General features: G+C 30.2%; 3 protein-coding genes and 1 long non-coding RNA gene across 4 annotated transcripts in view; 2 read left to right on the top strand and 2 right to left on the bottom strand.

The window, feature by feature from the left end:
- LOC139811406 (uncharacterized) overlaps positions 1-18,651 on the bottom strand; it is a 36,343-nt gene extending 17,692 nt beyond the window's left edge. Inside the window, exon 1 of the long non-coding RNA XR_011731629.1 lies at positions 18,272-18,651. This is a non-coding gene — a long non-coding RNA (uncharacterized lncRNA). The remainder of the gene's footprint in view (positions 1-18,271) is intronic.
- The window catches only part of Spri (Src homology 2 domain-containing protein sprint), a 541,914-nt gene that overhangs the window by 409,524 nt on the left and 108,001 nt on the right, over positions 1-24,389 (bottom strand). The window lies entirely within an intron of this gene.
- Positions 841-9,815, top strand: LOC139811393 (uncharacterized). Its single transcript, XM_071775681.1, has 5 exons — positions 841-995; positions 6,694-6,793; positions 7,159-7,283; positions 8,599-8,710; positions 9,480-9,815. The coding sequence occupies exons 1-5, from the start codon at positions 873-875 to the stop codon at positions 9,575-9,577; spliced, it is 558 nt and encodes a 185-aa protein (XP_071631782.1). The 5' UTR covers positions 841-872; the 3' UTR covers positions 9,578-9,815.
- LOC139811400 (pheromone-binding protein Gp-9-like) lies at positions 11,233-21,233 on the top strand. Its single transcript, XM_071775695.1, has 5 exons — positions 11,233-11,359; positions 17,626-17,728; positions 18,047-18,162; positions 19,928-20,042; positions 21,153-21,233. The coding sequence occupies exons 1-5, from the start codon at positions 11,318-11,320 to the stop codon at positions 21,221-21,223; spliced, it is 447 nt and encodes a 148-aa protein (XP_071631796.1). The 5' UTR covers positions 11,233-11,317; the 3' UTR covers positions 21,224-21,233.

The raw sequence follows: 24,389 nt of genomic DNA, 5'->3' as shown, positions 1-24,389 counted from the left end.
AAATTATATTTATTCTTCTTTGGAATTAAACGTATGTTTCGGTCCCTATTCGGACTATCTTCAGCAATGTGCTGTGTGAGATGTAGATTGTAACAATTTAATTTAACATGACGGTGACCACTCACGGATGACAAGGTATTCTATGTGGTCTCTTCTAGGTACCAGCCATAAAGAGGAACACTGTTTATTAATAATATAAGGCTAAAATTCTCATAAGGCTAAATAACATGTTTATTAATAATATAAGGCTAAAATTCTCTATATATTTTTACTTACATTAAAAAAATATATATATTTTGATTTAAAAAAAATATTTATTTGGTGGCTCCTATAATAGCTTATTTACTTAATAATAGGTGTATTTATTTAGAAATATTTAAAGGTATTTTTATTTAGAGGTAGATATTTTCATTTAAATAAAATAAATGTATATTTTAATAAAAATAAATAATTTTTAGTAAATGTATTTACTTCATTATAACATTTTTTTCTCTCAGTGTACATGTACTGATTAAAATTGTCGTACTTGTATTATTTATACATTTATACTACATTACTTGTTAAGCATTTCAATTGAATTGAATCAGCTTTGCGTACAATTGCTGTGTTTTTTCTGAATGTAACCAATACCGCACAAATGAAATACACTTAATTTGAACACACACATGCACGCATGAAACAATTGCGATATTGTAATCACGTAGTATCACAACGCCATCAAAACTTATGCAAATCTGATATGCCGGCCAATTATACTAAAGCGCTTCCGCAAATCTACGCGCATACACACGTTACATATACACACAAATGCAGAATTCCCTCTCGCGTGTCGATGATGTAAGATCATATACAACGCTGCGGACAATATAAATATGTCCATGGAAATACAATGTCGCCCAGTTGTCGGATCAGTTTATGCAAGTTGTTCGTTTCTGTCACTAAAAAGCAGAAAGATGAAGAAAGTCGGGCTTTTCGTTTTAGCACTCATTGCTATCGTAAGTACAATTTTTTTTCACACACGCGTATTATATACATATTGCTGTTCTTTTTTTTATTTCATTTAGGTAAAAAAACTAAATAAAACACACAAATGCGAATTGATTACTACGGTGTTTAAAATATGCAAGAAAATTGCATTTTTCTTAGCAAATATATGGCGAAAGAGATCATTATTTATAACATTTTTTTAAATTTTAAACACCGTCCATCGCATATTTTTATAACCAAGCCTCAAATTAGCATTTTATTATAATAAACTTAAATTATAGTTAATAAATTTATTAAATTAGTTTTGTAATCCAAATGTTATCTCCTAAAACTTAGTAACAAAGAAGTTACTAAAGCCTTCATATTTAAGTGAAAAAGTGTACTTCAAATTAATCAAAATAATAAATCTTTTTATTAAAAAAAAATAGATTGTTTCTCGCACATTTTGAGCTACATATATATATATATATATATATATATATATATATATATATATATATATATATTAATTTCTGGATACGTTTATAAGTGTCTGAAAAAAAGGTTAAACATCTTTACGCGTATCAGAATAGGTTATATGCAAGTGTCGAGTAAAGGTTTTTTAATTATTAGATATATTTTATTATTTATGTATGCTTCCAACATTTTATTAATCTTTTTATTAAATGTATAATTAAAATTCAGAAACAGCTGGTTTAGGAAAAAATATCTTTAATTTTATTTTTAATCGATCAAAATATAGCCAATTACACGAAAGAAAACTAAAAAAAGGGTGATTCGGATATATTGATTCAGTGATAAAAGAAAGAAACATTGAGGAACATAAAGATAGATAGTTTTGTTCTATGATTTTAACTGCACACTCATAAAAATTGATGTAAATTTACAGAGGAAATTTATTTATTTTTTTGATAATACTGAATTTTTCTAGATCTTTACTTATGCATTTTTTCTCTTGTTTCAGTTAAATATACAGGAATTTTATGAAAAATTAACTGCAGAATCTAGTATTTTTACAGATTATTTGTAAATTAGCTCTCGGTATTGTTAAATTTATCCATAACATTACATGTGCTAAAATTTTATTTCTATAGGGTAACTCCGGTATATACGCCACACCTAATAAAAGCTTAATTTATCGAGTACTATCTACTATGTTTAAGGCAAATGAGTTATACCAATAAAAACTTTATATTGTCTACTACTATAAAAAAATTAGAAATATAAAATATTTATTCTTTGTATTTAACAAAAAGAATTTAGAAATCCTTGCATTTTTGCCATATATCCTATAGGAGTGGAATATATGACATTCATGGGTGAAATATATGCCTTATAAAAAATTACAAATAATGTTTATAAATAAGGCAATAAAATATCATATTAAGTTATAAAATGTGTGTAAAAAAGTTTATCAAGGTAAGAATGATAAACAAATTATAAAACCTAAAAATTTTTTAAATAAAATAGACGAACGATAGATGCATTAATAGTATATTGTACAACTAGTGGGAAAAGTGGCCGATTCTGAATGAGTGTGAAGTTGGTTGCACGAGCGAAGCGTTTTACAAGCGTTTTACAAGCGTTTTACAAGCGTTTCGAGCTTGTTTTACAATTTTATTTCTCCACTAGTTGAGAAATGGCTCCATTTTTCAACTAGTGGAGAATTGGATCGTTTTGCTCACTCAAAACAAGCGCGAAAAGCGGCCCATTTCACGCTCGCGTTAGGAATGATTATTGGTACACGATCCAAAAAAAAAAAGGAAAAAGAACACATAAGAGATTTTGATTTTTACGGAGTGTCTGTACTATTTACTACGTTTACGGGGAGCGTTACTTCTATAGTCTAGTAACTTACAATAATTCACTCGTTTACGCGGAGTAAATTATCGTAAGTTACTACAAAATCCTGTTTACGCGAAGGAATTATCGTAAGTTACTACAGAAAGTAACGCTCGCGTAAACATAGTATATGCATGGCATAAATCCCACACGCTAAAAAATCCGTATATCTCAAACAGCAGGTGAGATACTAATAAAAGATATCAAGCTAAACAAAAAATACAAGAGCTATGCACTTGTATTTTGCTGTATTCCATCCTTTACTATCGCTCTACACTTATGTATCATGAAATAACCATTATAAACACCGAAAATCCAAGTGTAACGCATAAACGTCTAAAAAGAACATATATTAGACAGAAGCACTTTTTATGTGTTTCTTTATGTGTGTTAAATTACATCATTTAACACGTTTAATCATATTAAATTAAAAGTTAATACGTTTAATCGTGTTAAATGACGTGATTTAAAACAACAAGAAATGTATAAGAAGAGCTTTAGTTAATAACACACTTGAATTTGCAGTGAAACCTTTTACATTCCCTGCAATAATCATTTGAGAGGGTCCCAATTGCCTACAAATCAATTGCCTACAGTGTCGTTTGCCAACATCTCATTTGCCGACAATTCGTTTGCGCACAAAAATTATTGCCTACAAGTCGATTGCCTACAAGCACTATTGTGCACAATTAAAAAATTAAGAGACGAATGGACGTTTGCACACAAGATACTATTGCACACAAGCCGCATTGCACACATAATATTATTGCCTACAGATCGATTGCCTACAAGCACTATTGCGTACAATTAAAAAATTAAGAGAAGAATGGACGTTTGCACACAAGATACTATTGCACACAAGCCGCATTGCACACATAATATTATTGCCTACACATCGATTGCCTACAAGCTCTATTGCGCACAATTAAAAAATTAAGAGAAGAATGGACGTTTGCACACAAGATACTATTGCACACAAGCAACATTGCACACATAATATTATTGCCCACAGATCGATTGCCTACAAGCTCTATTGCGCACAAATAAAAAATTAGGAGACGAATGCACACACGACACTATTACGCACAAGCAACATTGCACACATGAGGTCCGGTTTCTATTGCTGAATTGGCTACACTAGTTCAGAGGGCTGTACTTCTGAATGAACCGCCCTTCCGATTGAGACAGGGTTTTGCAGGTGATTTTGTCACGATATCTAGAGATTATTTATCGATGTCCTATCTTCGAGTTTTTTAAATAGTTTTTTAGATTTTAGCCTGACAATCGTAAACAAAGTGTGCGGCGCTCTACCTCAGGTACGAGGTATTTGTGCAAGCAATGCAGCCGGAAAACATAATCCGTGTGCCGGTGGCTTTATAGCATTTTCGACTGGGTCGGGTTTCAAGCCAACTCGAGTTGAGTTATGACGTCACAAGCTCTACTTCTAGGTTCTAATTAGACGATTTCAGCATGTGACGTAATAACCCAACTCTGGTTATTTTATCTGATACTTACAACGAGCGTTAAGCAGGGCACACTCACTTTTTGTAGAACGTAAGGTTTCGACCAATCGCGTTGCTGCTCGATTCGGCCGTCTATAACCGTAGAAGTAAGAATTGAGCAACGCAATTGGTCAAAACTTTACTGTTACTGTTACGAAAAGTGGGTGTGCCTTGCTTTGGAGCTACCGCAAAAGACTCGTCACGTAGCGTAACGTAACGTGACTTTATGTTTTTATCCTCCCCCGAAAGCACGGGGGGGGGGTGTGCGTGAACCTCGGTTCGCGTGGAAAGTGTATGCGTGAACTATTTCGGGACTACCGCACCTCCCCCGAAAGCACGAAGGGGGTGTGCGTTTTCGGGACTACCGCACCTCCCCCGAAAGCACGGGGGGGTGTGCGTGAACCTCGGTTCGCGTGGAAAGTATAATATATTACAAAGCATATTATTTATGTATTCTGCTGTAAGTATATAATAAAAACATTAAATCATTAAATACAAACAGTATATATTCAATTTATAACATCCTGTAGAATTACGAAGATTTTCTTATATTTTTTATCATTTTATCTAAAAAAAAATGGCTTTATCATAGGAGTCGCCAAAATTCCTTTTAAGGGCTTTCATTTTAACCCAAAACGAAGCTTTTCACAAAGTTTCATCGAAATCGGAGGGGGGCCGTTTTCGGAAGTCTACCCGCTTTATTTCTAACAGGACATCGATAAATAATCTCTAGATATCGTGACAAAATCACCTGCAAAACTCTGTCTCAATCGGAAGGGCGGAAAACTATTTTAAAAACCCGAAGATAGGACATCGATAAATAATCTCTAGATATCGTGACAAAATCACCTGCAAAACTCTGTCTCAATCGGAAGGGCGGTTCATTCAGAAGTACAGCCCTCTGAACTAGTGTAGCCCGTTCAACAATAGAAACCGGACCTCATGTGTGCAATGTTGCTTGTGCGCAATAGTGTCGTGTGTGCATTCGTCTCCTAATTTTTTATTTGTGCGCAATAGAGCTTGTAGGCAATCGATCTGTGGGCAATAATATTATGTGTGCAATGTTGCTTGTGTGCAATAGTATCTTGTGTGCAAACGTCCATTCTTCTCTTAATTTTTTAATTGTGCGCAATAGAGCTTGTAGGCAATCGATGTGTAGGCAATAATATTATGTGTGCAATGCGGCTTGTGTGCAATAGTATCTTGTGTGCAAACGTCCATTCTTCTCTTAATTTTTTAATTGTGCGCAATAGTGCTTGTAGGCAATCGATCTGTAGGCAATAATATTATGTGTGCAATGCGGCTTGTATGCAATAGTATCTTGTGTGCAAACGTCCATTCGTCTCTTAATTTTTTAATTGTGCGCAATAGTGCTTGTAGGCAATCGACTTGTAGGCAATAATTTTTGTGCGCAAACGAATTGTCGGCAAATGAGATGTTGGCAAACGACACTGTAGGCAATCGATTTGTAGGCAATTGGGACCCCCCCTAATCATTTTACGTAGGTCGCAATACATGATCGTGCTACTTACTACATTGAGAAATCGATTCAACTCATGACGGTTTTGTTAACAAACATATTAACAAAAAAAGTGAAATTACAACACAATACTAATATGGCATAAAGGCAGTATGAGATTTTAGTCTCAGTATAGCGTAGTATTACGGTATATACGAAATCATTGCTGTAATAGAAAATTAAGTGGCCAGATATCTGACATCTGTAGTATCTGTGAGATGTGAAATTTGTGGCTTTACTTGTAAAAACACAAAATCTACAATTAAACACCATAATCATATAATTCCTTGAATAGCGATTATATCGAAAATTGCTATTTTATATTAGAAATAATGTGATCAAGTGAATATTAAAATAAATCAAGTACTTTTACCACCAGACAGTAAACCGATAAAATATTAAACAAAAACTTAATTTTATTTGAAGTAAGTTTAACGTTTTGAGATAAAATTACAAAAATTACTCTGTATATTAACTGCATAAATTAAAGGTTAAAAATGACCACCGATTTTCACAGTAAAATGATAACATATATTTTTATCAGTGTAGAAAAAATTGACTTCAAGTTGACAAAATAATTTTACTGTTAAAAAAATAATGTACAAAAAGCGGAACATATGTTATACTTGTCTAATATTTTATTACAATATAATATTTTATGTCACAATATTTCTAATATTTATGTCAACATCATAATATTTATGTCACAAATTTGTTTATAACACGATATAAACAATTTATATTATATTTTCCACGCAATGTATTTTACTTGTAATTATTATTATTGATAATAATGCAATTAATCGTATTAATAAAGTATAATGTAATATAACTGTATTTTAGGTAATTGCAGATGATAAACGTCTAGAAGAGGTAGCAAAGAGATTCGAAACCGATGGAGAAACAATACAGGCATGTTTACAAGAAGTTGAGGCAGACTCGGGTAAATCATCCAAAAATATATAAATCAATTTACAAATAAATCCAATTCTTATTATTGTTTTATTATCGTTATTTTCTTCTTGTTATTATAGAACTTTAAATTTTTAATTCTATATACCTATATTAAAAATTCTTAATTTTAAATTTATAGTTTAGAATTTAAAATTTATACGGAAAAATAACTTAAAAAATATAAAATCTATTATTATATATATAATTTCTAAACTTTTAGAAGGAGAATAAATTTAGAAAAAAATTCTTAAATAATAAAATACAATAAAATTCTATATATATTTCAGTATTAAAATATTTTTTTTATATAAATTTTCAAAATTCTAATTAAAAATTTTTTTTTCAATTTTTTAGAGGAAATAAGTATCTTAATTGAGAAGTGGGATGAAGCACAGGATGATGCTATCAGTGACGATGCCAAACAATCTCTAATAAAATACAGTAATTTCCTGGGTTGTATATTACAGAAGAAGGGAATGGTAATAATTTGCGATAATTATTATACTCATCCCCCCAGTATATAATTATTGGACATACAAAATTCTGATAAGTACAAAGCTGGATGCATATTAAACCATTATTTCCCCATTATATTTTTATTAAAGTGCATAATAAAAGATATTTCTTATTTCTATAAACACAAGTTTGTTGTAGAAAATTAACTGAAATTTTCATATTTAAACTTTATATTTTTCTCATGCTATAGAATGTCAGTTCAATGTTTCAAAAACTTAGAACATATTACAGATACAATTAATCATAGAAAACATACACATTAACAAATATGAATTTATTCATCAATGTGTACGTCAAAACAAAACAAAATATGTGCATAAAATAATATATAATAAAAAAAATAAAAACAATACATAATAATAAACATATTCTCAATAACATATAATATATAATATTAAATTATAACATATAATATAATATATTGTCTAATATAAGCTTACTCAAAATTGAGTAGAACAATGGTAATAATTTATTTTTTAAAGATGTAAATAAGTAACGCATATCTACTTTATTTACGTTTAAAAGATTAAATTGCCATTATTCTACTCAATTTTGATTAACTTTATGCATAGACTTATATAACAGACTGAGCATTCCCATTGGAGCCAAGCTCAAAGGATGTAGAAATATGTTGATATAAAAGAAATATAAACCCTGGTGCTTTCTTTATCCTTCGAGCTTGGCTTTAGCTTTCTAATGGAAATGCTCACAGTCAGTCTATTAAATGTATAAATCTAGACCTAAAGGAATCCGGGACATAATGAAAATGCTAAGGGGTCTAAAAAAGTTTGAAACATATTAAAAATAAATAAATAAACTCTTGGTCTTGTACCAAAATATTCTTTGAAATAAATCACTACAGATAATCGATATTTACACAGATACTTTACTAAATCAACAAGAAAAAATTATTTAATAACGAATGTACATGTATTTACAATAATAAAAAGTAGAATTTTATCATTATTTATTTTATGCAAATGTATATCAAAGAAACTGCAACTCATTGTCAGTCGCGGAGAGCACAGCGAACGCATTAAACAAGTCAATTTGTAGCATCTTTTAGTTAAAAGTAATATGAAAACTGATAACAACACGCGGTTAGAGACAAGTGTAATAATTTCGAAACATTTCATCATGGCAGCATTTCTGTAAAAAGATATCGAACCATAATCCATTATGCCCCGTGGACCCGTTATCTCCCGAGTTCTCCTATAAGTTTATATCAGACAATATAGAACAAGTTATGATGTCCTGTGTTTCTTTCGTTCATTTTAGATAAAAGAAGATGGTACGTTGGTTGTAGATAAGCTAATTGAAAGTGTCGAAAAAGACAATGATCTACCAAAACCTTCAAATAAAGAAGGTTTAACAAAATGCCTCAATTTACGTAAGTAAACTTAAAACAATATACAAATTGTTTCTCTGTTTCAATTCTTTCTCTCTCGATTTTGTTATAACTTACATCAAACGACGCGATTGTACATGTAAAGGGTGATTGATCACGTGATTACGTCACTGCATAAATACTGAGACCAAAGTTATCTGGAATTTTCATGTCAAATGAGTTTTCGGAATAAAATATCTCAGACACTAAACCAACGTTTTGCAAAGCTATTTTTAATTTGGAATTTGGAGTTTAATTTTAAAATGGAGGTTTATAAGTTAGATTATAAATATTTTGGAATATAGGGGTACAGGAAAGACGGAGCCTTTTCCCGTACCCCAGTCATTTATTTAAATAAGTAAATATGCAAATAATGTAATATTTACTTACTAAAAGTAAAGTTCAAATTGTAGAATTAGGATACACGTTTATATATTCAACTTTATTTGTCAATAATTTTTTAATAAACAATGAAAGATGGTTAAAACCTTTTAAAGGTTAAAAGATTGGATTCCCTTTTCTACAGTTCTACATTTTTATAAATTAGAAGCTGATATTTTTATACCAATTCCCAAGTAGCAAAGTAGTCTTAAGGACGTCCTAATAACGTCCTTGGACGTCAATAAGACGTCTCCAGACGTCATCTTTGCTACTGGGGTTTGAACATAATGTTTTGTACTATATCATGTAATACACAGTTTGCGGATAATTTTTGTATAATATTGTTAATAATTTTGCCTATAATTGCTGATAATTGCTTTAATTATTCCAGTGAACGAAGATAACAAAATGACTCGGGATGACAGAGTTTTTGGTTTAATGCTTTGCGTAATCAACAATCAAATGGATGAAGAAGGAGGCAGTAAGTAAAAGAAGATTTGTACGATACATTACGTCGTCTGGATAACCATAATATTTCCTATAGATAATTATAATAATTTCTATATATATTATATATGCAGTAGTATAGTATAATATAAGAGAAATTTCTGATATCGGGGTTTAAACGAAATAAAACGCTATTTCTATAGAATCTATAGATTCACAATAAAACTTGTTGCTTATAAACCATGTTAATAATGTTAAATAAAATAACTTAGTTTAATAATTTCAATGACTTTTGAATTCAAATAAGAACAAACCTAAAGATGAGTCAGAGGAGGACTGTGTCTCTTTTTTCATTATCCCTCATGTTCCTCGAATATCTGAACTGAATAAAAATATTACTATAAAGACCTGAATGTGAGACTGCCATACTTTAGCCTCAATAAGATGTGTGACTATATTAAAGCATATCAAGATAATCTGCCTCTAAGTCTGTTTTGTACACAAATGTTATGTACAAAATAAATTGCAATTGCGATGTCTCTCATATGAATCAGACGTAGACAATTATATACCAAACAATAAATGTTTATTTTTTTTATCATTATGGTAACAAATTGAAAAATTATTTAAAATAATTCTAGTTTATCCGGAATGAATCATACTTATTATCTTTGTTTGCTACTTTGGCATAAAAAGATTTAGTTGATAAGAAAAACAAATGCATAATTTTTGAAAAGATGAGTCCGTATCATCTTTTTTATCTGTCCGTATATGTTTTGCAAAAAACAAAACAATATTTTATGAGTTATTTTTGCAAATATCATCTGGATAAATGCAACATCTTGAGAACACAGAGTTATCGTAATTCACTCATAAACAGGGTCATGCGAAGTCGTATAGACAGGATAAAATAGGGGAATTCCCGTTGTGATTCAAAGATAGCGATCATCGTGTTTACTTCACGATCATTTTTATTCAATTTTTATAGATTGTTATGTAATATAAATTAGGTCAAGGAAATCTGGCAATTAAAAACCTTCAAACGCAAAACTTATAAACTCAAAATCTTCATTTAAATTTAAAATTTTCTTTAAACGCCAATTTATTTAGTAATAATTTGAGATTGTTTAAGGATAAAATGCTGATTACTGAATCAAAACTCTTACATCACAACCAATAATCGACATTTCATAATATCTTCAAAATTTTCAAACACTTTGAAACAAAAAATTTTTTAATTGTTTTAAAACACTGAAATTTCTAAATGTTTCCAACTTACTGAGTTTGAATTATTAAAAAATAATAAAATAACAAAATTGAAATGTATATCAAATTAATACTAATCTAGAATGCTGAACGAAAAACCATAAATTACCCTATACATATGCCTTCAGTTTTTAAATTCCGATCAAAATGTAAATAAAACCTCAAATATTTGATATGTTGTTTTGATAATCAATCTTCCTTTGTTATAAAAAAATTGTAATATTTTAAAACAACCGAATGACGCAAATTGCGGCGTAAATTCCCGATAAATGCGCATCTTCCTTGATTCGTGCATCGACCGCGTGGATACCAAGGTTTTTCCTGTTATATTTTTTCTGCGCGCATGTCAAACGATTATCAGCGGTAAGTTTCCTATAGCGCTTTCTCTTGGTCGTCGATTGCCGTATTTAGCGTTTGCATGGAAGATATATAAGTAGAAGTTTGCATCAGGGTACCATCATCAGTTCACGAGACACTGAGTGCATCGAAAGTGTTTTATTAGTGAAAAAAAAAATCATGAGATTCTTTGCGCTATCCGTCTGCCTGATGGCGACCGCTGTAAGTAATTGCGATTAAATTATTAATTATCTATACTATTATTATAAAGCAACAGGGTTTGCATTTTTTTTGTTCGCTATGATCTCGGAAACCAATGGACCGAATTTTTACCAAACGTATATGAAATAGGGGTAGAATTTCCCGGGGAGTGCTATAGGGTGTATAGTTTTTCGTTACCGATCTTCTGGAAACCGGTTTTTCTAATTTCTTCAATTTTTCGGTAAATAATTGACGGAATTTCAAAGAATTGTATATAAAACAGGGGTTGAATTTTCCGGGGAGTGCCATAAAGTGTATAATTTTTTGTTACCGATCTCTTTGGAAGCCGGTACTGAAATTTTTTAAATTAAAAATCATTTGACCGAATTTTTATTAAATTTTATATACTTTTAATATCGATTTTTTTGGAAACCGGTATCAGAAGTTTTTCGAATTAAAAACCATTTGACCGAATTTTTATTAAAAGTATATGAAATAGGGGTAGAATTTCCCGGGGAGTGTAGAGGTAGAGTGTATAGTTTTTTTTACCGATTTTCTGGAAACCGGTTTTTTTAATTTTTCTAATTTTTCGAGAAATAATTGACCGAATTTTTACTAAAAGTATATGAAATAGGGGTAGAATTTCCCAGGGAGAACTATAAAGTGCATAATTTTTTGTTACCGAGATCATAGCAAATAAAAAAAGGGTACAAACTGTTTTTTTATTATAATAGTAAAGAATTTTACATAAAACAAGGGTAGAAGTTTCGAGACTAAATAAGTTGTTAAATTCACATGTTAAATATTAATTAATTAATCAATATCGAAAGTCGCTTTCGGAAAATAATTGATCGAATCTTCTGTGGTGTTATTTTTTGACCCGGTATTTATTCTTTTTGAATAGAGAATAAATAAGTTGTTAAATTCACATATTAAATAAAACAGGGGTAGAATTTTCGAGACTAAATTGTTAAATGTTAATCAATTAATCAATATCGAAAGTCGCTTTCGGAAAATAATTGATCAAATCTTCCTGTGGTGTTATTTTTTGACCCGGTATTTATTCTTTTTGAGTAAATAATAAATAAGTTGTTAAATTCACATATTAAATATTAGCTGGTGTCCCGGGCTGAGAGAGAGAGAGAGAGAGAGAGAGAGAGAGAGAGAGAGAGAGAGAGAGAGAGAGAGAGAGAGAGAGAGAGAGAGAGAGAGAGAGAGAGAGAGAGAGAGAGGGAGAGAGAGAGAGAGAGAGAGAGAGAGAGAGAGAGAGAGAGAGAGAGAGAGAGAGAGAGAGAGAGAGAGAGAGAGAAAGAGAGAGAGAGAGACTATTTGCGTGTCTTAATACACATGTTCTCCGGGGCGAAGCCCGGCGGGGCATGCTAGTTAGTTATAATTACATTGTTATTGAATATTAATATTGTAATTGAATTATTGTTATTTTACGAAAATTAAAATAATATTCAATAAAAAAATTAAGGATGTATATTCAAGTTATTGATGTATAAACATTAAACAAATTTTTATATTTTATAATCAATTACGGAATAAATGCTATTGATATTTAATTTTAAACATTTTTCTATCTACCTATCATTAACAAAAATAAATACTAAAAGAAAAACTAGAATACAAGTGATTGTGATTGAACGCGAGTGTTTTGCTTATACTTTACTTTTAACTTATTCAGTCGTCGCGTACTTTCTCGTTTTTGTATGTCTAATCGATTTCTTGTAAACATTTTTAATTTGACAAGTAAAAGATTATAGTTTGCTTCACTGAAATTACACTTATCAAAATATTATACACGACATTGCCAAATGTTGTCGATTAAAAATAGAGTTTTTCTCATTAATCACTTATTGGCGGAACAAATATACACTTTTCTGTGATTATACACTGTTGACTTAAAAATCGGTGTTTCCATCTTAGTATTATTCATTTTAAGATGTGTTATTGCAAAAAATATTACCACATGTCTCAGTGGTCGAATTGGTACGACGCCCTACACGGAATGAGGGAAGTTCCAGGTTGTTCGAATCCTGGCTGAGGTAGTATTTTTCGTAATAAATTTAATAATTTAATTTAATAAAAATAAGATGCTTATACATAAGTTTCAAAGATTATATCAATTTAGAAAAGACCAAAACCCATGGTCAAAACGTGACGATTAATCCGACCAAATGTTGGCGATTAAAAATAGAGTTTTTCTCGTTAATCACTTATTGGCGGAACAAATATACACTTTCCTGCAAAATATCTATATATATAAGTCACGTCTGTCTGTCTGTCTAGCTGTCTGTCTGTATGTACGCGAACTACTCATTCGTTAGTGGACCGAATTTTTACTAAAAGTATATGAAACAGGGGTAGAATTTCCCGGGGATGAAAATGTCGTGGCCATTTTTTTGCTACCGATTTTCTGGAAACCGATTTTTCTAATTCTTCTAATTTTTCGAGAAATAATTGACTGAATTTAAAAGTATGAAACAGGGGTAGAATTTTCCGGGGAGTGCTATAAAGTGTATAATTTTTTGTTACCGATCTTTTTGAAAGCCGGTTACAAAATTATTTCAATTTTTCGGAAATTAATTGACCAAATCTTAAAAAATTATATGAAGTAGGGGTAGAATTTCCCGGGGATTGCCATAAAGTGTATAATTTTTCGTTACCGATTTTTGGGGAAATTGGTATCAGAAAATTTTCCAATTTTTCGGAAATTAATTGACCGAATCTCAAACAATTGTATATGAAATAGAGGTAGAATTTTCTGGGGAGTGATATAAAGTGTATTATTTTTCGTTACCGATCTTTTTGGAAACCAGTTACAAAATTTTTCCAATTTCTCGGAAAATAATTGAATCTTAAAGAATTACATATGAAATAAAGGTAGAATTTCCCCGAAATTGCTATAAAATGTATAATTTTTTGTTACCGATTTTTTTGGAAACCGGTTACAAATTTTTTGAAATTTTTCGGGAATTAATTGACCAAATCTTAAAGATTTATATATGAAATAGCAGTCGTGTCAAAATTTTTTTAATATTGTTGGAGGATAAGTTTAATTTTTTATTAATGGATAATTTTTCATTAATGAATTGATTTTCTTGAAACCGGTTACGAAGTTTTTCCAATTTTTCTAAAAAGGTTTTTGATTTTTGTTTAAAAAAATGTAGGTACGTGATTGTTCTAATTTCCTCAAATTTTGAGATATTAGCTAAATTTTTTTAAAGATAATTTTTCGTTACTTTCTTAAAAACAATGCCCAAATTTTTCTAATTTTTCGGGGATGGCAAAGATGTGTATAATTTTTCACAATCAATTTTTTGGAAACCGGTTTCAAAATTTTCTAATTTTTTCATGATGGCTACGATGAGTTTATAGAAAAATTGCTAATAATAAAAAGGTTTCCGATTTCTGCTCCAATTTCCGTAAATTTTGAGATATCAAACTAAATTTTTTTTATGGATAATTTTTATAGATAATTTTTCGTTACCGATTTTTGTGGAAACCGGTTACAAAATTTTTCAAATTTCTCGGGAGTTAATTGATCGAATTTCAAAAAATTGTATATGAAATAAAGGTAGAATTTCCTGGGGTTTGCTATAAAGTGTATAATTTTTTGTTACCGATTTTTTTGGGAACCGGTTACAAAATTTTTCCAATTTTTCGGGAATTAATTAACCAAATCTTAAAGAATTATATATGAAACTAGCTGGTTACCCGGGCTTCGCCCCGGAGGACATGTGTATTAAGACACGCAAATAGTCTCTCTCTCTCTCTCTTTCTCTCTCTTCCTCTCCCTTTCCCTCTATCTCTCTCTCCCTCACTCCCTCTTTCCCTTTCCCTATCCTTCTTCCTCTCCCTCCCCCCTCTCACTCTCTCTCTCTCTTTCTCTCTCTCTAAAATGCTATAAATTGAAAAATATTACTTTTTTATCCACTGAAGTTCAATTCCGTCGTATACAATTCTTTAAGATTCACTCAATTCTTTTTTAAAAAATTGGAAAAATTTTGTAACCGATTTCCAAAAAGATACCGGTTCCCAAAAAGATCGGTAACGAAAGACTATACAGCTTATAGCACTACCCGGGAAATTCTACCCCTGTTTTATATACAATTCTTTAAAATTCAATCAATTATTTCCTCAAAAATTTGTCAAACTTCTGATACCCGTTTCCAAAAAGATCGGTAACGAAAAATTATATACTTTATAGCACTCCCCGGGAAATTTAACCCCTACTTTATGTACAATTCTTTGAGATTCGGTTATTTGAAACCGGTTTCCAAAAAGATCGGTAACAAAAAATAGTAACATTTTATAGCATTTCCCGGGAAATTCTACCCCTACTTCATGTATAATTCTTTGAGATTCAATCAATTATTTCCTGAAAAATTGGAAAAATTAAAAAAAAAACCGGTTTTCAAAAAGATCGGTAACAAAAACTGTACACATCATGGCGCTCCCCGTAAAATTCTACCCCTATTTCATATACAATTCTTTAAGATTCGGTCAATAAATTCCCGAAAAATTGAAAAAATTTCGGAACCGGCTTCCAAAGAGATCGGTAACAAAAAATTATACACTTTATGGCACTCCCCGGAAAATTTTAACCCTGTTTTATATACAATTCTTTGAGATTCCGTCAATTATTTCACGAAAAATTGAAGAAATTAGAAAAACCGGTTTCCAGAAGATCGGTAACGAAAAACTATACACCCTATAGCACTCCCCGGGAAATTATACCTCTATTTTATATGGTTTTAATACAAATTCGGTCTAATAGTTTTTAAGTTAAAAACGTTCAAACATACACCACACATGTAAGAATTAAAAAAATTAAAATAATCGGTTTCCAGAAAATAGATAACGGAAAACTATACACTCTATAGCACTCGCCGAAAAATTCTACCCCTATTTTATATGGTTTTAATACAAATTCGGTCCAATAGTTTTTAAGTTAATAACGTTTCTTTTTTTAATTTTTTTAATTCTTACGGATGGTGTATGTTTGAACGTTTTTAACTTAAAAACTATTAGACCGAATTTGTATTAAAACCATATAAAATAGGGGTAGAATTTTCCGGGGAGTGCTATAGAGTGTGTAGTTTTTCGTTATCTATTTTCTGGAAACCGATTTCTTTAATTTCTTTTATATTTAAAAAATAAAGAAGTAAAAAAATCGGTTTCCAGAAAATTGGTAACAAAAAACTATACACTCTATAGCACTCCCCGGAAAATTCTACCCCTATTTCATATACTTGTGATAAAAATTCGGTCCAAAAGTTTTTAAGTTATTAACGTTTAAACATACACCACCCGTAAGGATTTTATATAATAGTATAGATAGGAGTCAAAATTTTTTTAATTTTTGGAGGATAAGTTTATTTTTTTATTAATGGATAATTTTTTATTAAGAATTGATTTTCTTGAAACCAGTGCCAAATTTTTCTAATTTTTCGATGATTTCAAAAAAAGAAAATAAAAGAAAAAAAAATAGAAGAGAGTTAATAATGGTGGATCAACGGTGGGTAAAAACGCGCGAGGCACGAGCAAAAATAAAATTTAAAGATTTTAATATAAGGGATTATACGTTTTTGAAATATTTGACAATATGCTAATCTGCATCTATTATATTATCTATTATTTTTTATTTAAAAAAAAAAAATTCAAAGAGATGTAGGTTAGAGTTTGAGGAGAAAGAATATCAAAGGTGCTCCTAATTAATGAGTGAGTTTGGGGAAAGGGGAATAGATTTTGAGCCCGCGCGAAGCGCGGGCGAAAAATCTAGTTATAATTAAAATGATTTTCTTTGCAAGCTCCTTTTAAACTAATATAGGTACTGTTAAGAAAGAAAGAATTGAAAATCGTAAAAAATTGTTTAGCACATACACAATATGTCTAATAAGTTCACGAACACATGTTACTATTACTTATTAAATAGGAACAATACGTACGACTTTTTTTATTATTTAGGAGTCTATATAATCTTCCTAGCACAAATGTTCTTATTTAATAGACGTAGTTCGCGAATTTGTTGGACACTGTGTAATTCTCATTTGTTAAAAATATAAAATATATGTAAAATATTTATATACACTTATAATATAATACTTATAACTTACATATTTATAAAAGTGATACCTATAGATAAATATATATTTTTATCAGAATTTAATATTCAGAAATATGTATTATCATATATACGATTTTTATAAAATTGTTATATTTAAACTATATTTTTATTGCAGGCTTTGTGTGTGTAGTTTATATAACAATATTGATTTCAGATTGTGGTTTATGCAGACACTATTGCGGATATAGCTTTACATGGTGGAGTATTATCCACTGCAGATTTGCAAGAATGCTATAACAACGCAAATCTAGCGGAAAGTAAAATCTCTTAAAATTTCTTAAATTGATTTACTTACATATTTATTTAAATTTATTTACATATTTATTTAAAAATATTTTGGTATTTGGTATATAGCTATCTCGATTATTTTTTATATTTAGTAAATATTTTTTATAATATAAATCAAAATAAGTAACTTTAAAAACGTTATAAAAAATATAATTTAAAAACAATATAAATAAATTTACATAACAATAATTAAAATAAAATAGTTACAATAAAATAAAATACATTAAAGTAAACATTAATTTTTTTACAAAAAAAATTTATAATAACAATAATTAATTATTTTCTAGCTAATTTGATTACAAACGCGGAAATAAAAGATGGATCTTATAAAAATCCAGAAAATCAAGAAAAGGCAAGGAAAAACGGATGCTTCACGTTGTGCATATTACGAAAACGAGGCCAGGCAAGTATTAATTATATAATTACACATCAATTATTTAAAAAGAATTTAAAAGCAAAAGTTGAAATTAATTATCAAAAATAAAGAATACATTATTTATTGTTTTCCTTACGTGTTTTAAACTGCACTATCTGTTAATATTAACAACATAGTCTATTAATCAACGATGAAATTGCACTCTGAATTGTTTCTGAATTGTTATCAAAGATGTCAATATGTCCCAACGGTCTTTACTTGATAATAATGTATGTGTTTCATCATTGATTAATAGATTATATCGTGGTATTAATTCTTTAGCTGCAAACGACGTATATGTACGATATGTAACTTTTTGTTTGCAAATATCTTGTATATACATAAATGGCATTGAATATGGACTAGTATAATTACGAAGCCCGTATATATGTACATGTATGTCACCGAGATAAGAAGTTACGCGTGATCGCGTAAACGTAAACAATGTAATCTGAGAAGTCTGTCGCTATTACGAAGTCGCGCACAAGAAATAGTGTACATATTATACTAGCATGAAACTGGTAAAAAATTACCATTTGTCTAGTTTTTAGAGGAAGTTCGGGTAATCAAGAGACACGGTAATGTCTCGCGCCAAGTACACGCGGAGCGAGACCGACCGTGACTTTTTTATGCGACGCGACGATTTGCGAATGCTCGAGATTTTGAGATCTCATATAACGAGTGAACGGATCAAGTTTTAAGTAGACTTGATCGATAGCTTGGGTCGGATTGGGGGGGGGGAGGTATCTCCTATAATATTTTCCGTTACGTGCCGTACGAGCGAAGATATTGCGACGCAAAGTCTAAATGTGAAAAATTTTATTTGAATCACACACCGTAAGCCTTTTTCAAGATAACTTAAAAACTGTTAAAGATAACTGAACTTTGTTTTCACTGAGTTATAATGCCAAATATTTGTTACAACGTGTTTCTAACAAATTTCGTTTATTTATAGTGAATTTAATATTATAACAAAATTTTTGAAGGTATATTTTTGTAGGGTAATTTGAACCATGTCGTGAACCACTTTATTAATCTTGCAAGAAATTAATTTTTATCGTATTTTAAAGCGTATTAATAAATCATATAATCGTATAAATAAAATAGTCTATAAAAATTATTATCTATATATTATTATATATTTGTTTTATTCTAATATATTACAAACTCTAATTTTGGTGCTCTTTGTAACAATGTCATACAAATATAATAACATGTTTAAAACTTTTACTTATAATAATATATACTTATAATGTATGCTCATTATAATATTATTATTTCTGAAAGAAAGAAACAATAGAATATAAAATGCAATATTTATAAAAAGTATTATATAAACTATCTCAAAATTTTCTAATATCGCTATTTTTACCTTTTTATCGTACACAATAGAAGTGTACACTATATGACACTTGCTAAATAGACTGCACTAAAGTTCTATCTTAGTTTTACATGCAACAGAAGGCGACTAAGAATCTGTAAAGTAGATTAACTGCAAAATAAAAGTTTATATATACTAACCTTACGCTGTAAGCGATACACACACCAAATCGTCAATTTTAATTATTTAATAATCTAGATATCGTAATGGTTCAACTTGCCCTCATGGTTCAAATTACCAAAACTTCCTCTATTCTTCACTCGCACTTTTTGACTATAATAATAATCCTCGTTTTAAATTTAAGATGTTATCTAGAATATACAAGAATTTTAAATATCGACTTATAATTACTATTTCTTTTTACAATTATAGATTGTTGACTCGGAGATTCAGAAGGACAAGCTCTATGGCAAATCGGCACATGCTCACCTAAATCCCGGTACTCAAGCTAAAATATATGCAACTGTGGACCGTTGCGTTGAACAAGGCAAGTATATGTGCATATATACTTATACTTACAGGGTATCCCGTAATGGGATATCCATAGCTTGACTAAGTGTCTCTGAAATTATTTTGAGTAAAGAAGTTCAAATCAACATGGGTCCAAATTGCAACGGTTTCATCGCATGATGGCGATGTTGTAATGAGAGCAATCATCAGTTCTTTTACAGTAGAAAGAGCTCAAAGGTGTCTCGACAATGGTGGTCATTTCGAGCTTTAAATATGACACTTAATTCAGAATGTGCTATATTCCTTAAAACAACATTGCAATTAAATCACAATAACACAACAAAATTATAATTTGGAAGTTCTGATTTTATTGAGAAAGTATTGCAATTTGAGCCTATGTTGATTTAAACTTCTTTACTCAAAATAATCCCAAAAACATGTAATCAAACTATAGACATCTTATTACGAGACACCTTGTATCTCCTTAGATAGCTCATGCTTCTTTCTGACACATTTTAACATAAAACGTACATTAAATATCTAGTAAAATAGTAAAATTTGTTTGACCTTATTTTGATATGCGTGACGATCGTGGCGCAGAGAGATGTACGCTGCTCTAATAAATGGAAAATCTGTGTTCAAATCTGATAAAAAAATCATTAGTTTTTATTCGATTGCCATATCTCAAAAGAGAGATATAACCCCACCGAGAGTATATCTTGCCATGAACACCCTTCTCTGTAGAATAAGCCATTCGAAATTGGTGTTAAATTGTAGATCTTATATACCTGACGCACAAATATATGCAGAGGGATCACGATGATCAAAATCGATCAAAACAACTAACAATAAGAAACAGATTTTAATATATATTTATACATAATAAGATAAATCTTATAAAAAATGTAGAACAATTAAAATATTTAGGATGTTCAATAATAAAATGCATATCCTATGTTAGAGTTTCTGATAAATACACATACATATATGTATCAAAATCGTTTAAACTAATTTTTATAGCAACAATAGTTACAAAGTTATCGGAAGTGAAAATAGTGACTTACCTTGTATATAATCTACATAATAAATAAAAATAATATGCAAATAATAATTATTAATTAATATATATTTTATATTATTATTACAGTTAAAACAAAACCAGATATGTGCGACAAGTCTCTCGATCTCCTCACATGTCTCTGGAAGGACTTCATCTAAGTTTTAAATATCTAAATCTATACGAATAATGAATCTATTATTTCAATATAACGATATAAGAAATATCTATTCTATTCATATTAATAAAAGTTTGTTTCTTCAGATAAATGTCTACATTATACAGCATCGTATTGTAAATCAATAAAATGCTCTTAGAAAAATTTTCTCTTGTAATATTGTATTTTTATATGTGTATTTTATTATGAATGATATTTATATTTTACAATTTTATATATATTTTATATAGATCGCATAATTTTTTAAATTCTGTTAGAATATACAAAATATCTCGGTATTGCCATTTCCATAAATATAATTTATCTGAAATTCTTTAAAGGCATAGTTATAATTATTAATATTTTAGAAAGTATATTTAATAGAAATTAAAAAAAAAGGCCAATAATCGAGCATTAGTAGATGTTAAACCATATAATTAATTAACATATGTACAAAGAACGGAACGTTTCGACTTCACCGAGTCTTTTTCAGCCGTAGTATCATAAGTTAACATAAATTTCATGTTTCATTTTATTTCATTAACATGTATATTCGTCGTAGTTACAAAAATATAAAATTCTTAAACTATAGAGCCACATCACTGTTCGAGAGCCTAACGAATACACTCGTACTTCATCATCTAAAATCACTTAATAAACTAGAGAGTTTTCTCAACAAATTATTTAGAAAAAAAGCGTTACAGATCGAGATCTTCGACTTACATAGAGTGTTAGATTACCTGTATGGGGAAATTGCTTTTTTATCTAATAGACTTTCGAATGTTTTGCCTTGGCACGTATGGAACGAGATCACCGAACACCATAGTTCTCCCTTTATGAATCTTCAACATAGATTATACTTATCCAACAAAAAGAAATTTGAGTGGCTACTAGAAATAACTTTTCAAAACGAACCTAAGAAAATCAATCCAATTAAATATTTTTGTATCCTTGATAACTCTAACCCAGAGAATATACGGTTCATAAATAACACTGCAGGCATAAAATCGAATGAGTCCATAATTGAAACGTATGTCGATCCGAATAAATTTACAATCAACAATAATATTTTAGATAACACGAACGATAAATGGTTCACTAATTTGTCTAACAAGAAAATTCTTTCTGACTCTGAGGTCACAAACCTATTACAACTTGGAGGCAAGTTTTGCCTGCCGTTGAACCATAATAAAAAGAAAGCTATCCATGAATTTATCAAGGACATCGAAGGCAATACTAGACACCACAACATAAAAAATCTTACTAAAATACGTAATCTTGTCATCCCACAATTCCATAATTTTTTACATACGAATCCGAGTAGTGATACAATCAGCAATAAATTATTTTTAATGCAAAAAAGACCCAACGGTTCCGTACTGAAAATGACGATATTATTTTCACAAGGAGTGACAAAGGTAATGTCACAGTAGCTTTAAATAAAAACATGTATGTACAAAAAATTGAAAACATGCTAAATGATACCAATACGTACACGGTGGTCACCAAGAATCCGGCCAAACAAATAGAAAATAAGTTGAACAACTTATTAAAGATATGGCACCAGAAGGATTACATTTCTAAACAAGATTTGTATAAACTCCGGTCTAGCGATTCTCTCCTACCTAAAACCTATGGTCTCCCGAAGATTCATAAAGAGAATCACCCTTTTAGAATTATATAGTCTCATCCGTAAACACAGCTTTATATGCCTTCGCAAGATATCTGAATGATATAATCTCGGAAGGCATTCCCCATGCGGTTGGTCACGTAGATAACAGTTTCGATTTGTACAGAGAACTTTCCAACAAAAAAAATCTCCAATTCGGATGTCCTGGTCTCATTAGATGTAACGTCTTTGTTCACCAATGTTCCTCTGGATCTTGCAATCAAGGGGTTGGTAACCGTTGGCATCACATAAGTAAAATAACAAAAATACCGAAAAAAGAATTTTTACTAACTCTCGAGTTTGTTTTAACGTCCACATATTTTACTTTTAATAACGTGATATACAGGCAAACCTATGGTGCACCAATGGGATCGCCATTATCCCCGATCGTTGCTGACGTCGTGATGCAAGACCTAGAGGAAACATCACTGAGATTGATTGGATTAGCATTGACTTTCTATCGTCGTTATGTTGATGACATAATAATGGCAGCACCCTCTGATAAAATACAGGATATCGTAGACATTTTTATATCCATTTTGTGACAATCCGGGTGACCCGAGTAGTAAGAAAGGTATCTACCAGAGGACATTTTCTTTTGATACCAATCTATGTATAAAGTATTCTCAATAACGTGCAGAGACAGATCTAAGAAGTTCAAGCCGCGATCGACCTCATATTCCACAGTAAACTTTAGTCTTTTGATAACTATTACTTATATTCAGCTTAGTGGACAGAGCTATCCTACTGTCTCACCCCATGTACCACACAAAAAATTTGGTAATAATCATCAACTTTTTACTGAATAATGGGTACCCTCTTGAATTAATCTTCAGAAAAGTCAAGCTGAGATTAAAATATCTGCTTAACAGTAAACTTAGACACACAAATGAAATTGAATCATCAAGTCAACATAGCGAACACACGCTACAGAGTAAAAAATTCATAGTCATCCCGTTTATAAAAAACATATCTAACAAAATTGCTCATTTACTTAACAACGCTGAACATATGGTAGGATACAGAGTATTAAATAATTTTGGCAGGTTCGTTAAGGCACAAAAAGACAAAAATCCCGGAAGTTTGAACAATAATGTAATTTACAAAATTTCGTGTAAAGATTGCAGTGCTTCTTACGTAGGACAGACAAAGCGACAACTTAAAACTAGATTAAACAAACACAAAAATAACATAAAAACGGATCTATCGAGGCATTCTGTGATTTCCGAGCACATTACAAAATTCAATCACGCTTTCGACTGGGACAATATAGCGATACTCGATTTTGAACCAAATTTTTATAAGAGACTTATATCAGAGATGCTACACATCAAGGAACAAAAAAACGGGATCAATTCTAATACAGACACAAAATTTCTCAATGACTCATATTTTAGTGTACTTGACGAGCTAGCCAATAACAAGAACTTCAACTAATTTTCGGTCTATGTATACATTGTTTTGTTTACAACTCTGTTCGTCCCGACAATCCGCGCAGTCA

The sequence above is a fragment of the Temnothorax longispinosus genome, chromosome 1 (assembly GCF_030848805.1).
Source record: "Temnothorax longispinosus isolate EJ_2023e chromosome 1, Tlon_JGU_v1, whole genome shotgun sequence".
Taxonomy (NCBI): Eukaryota; Metazoa; Arthropoda; class Insecta; order Hymenoptera; family Formicidae; genus Temnothorax; species Temnothorax longispinosus.
The sequence above is the reverse complement of the archived record's forward strand: the minus strand, read 5'-3'. Positions and strand labels throughout refer to the sequence as shown.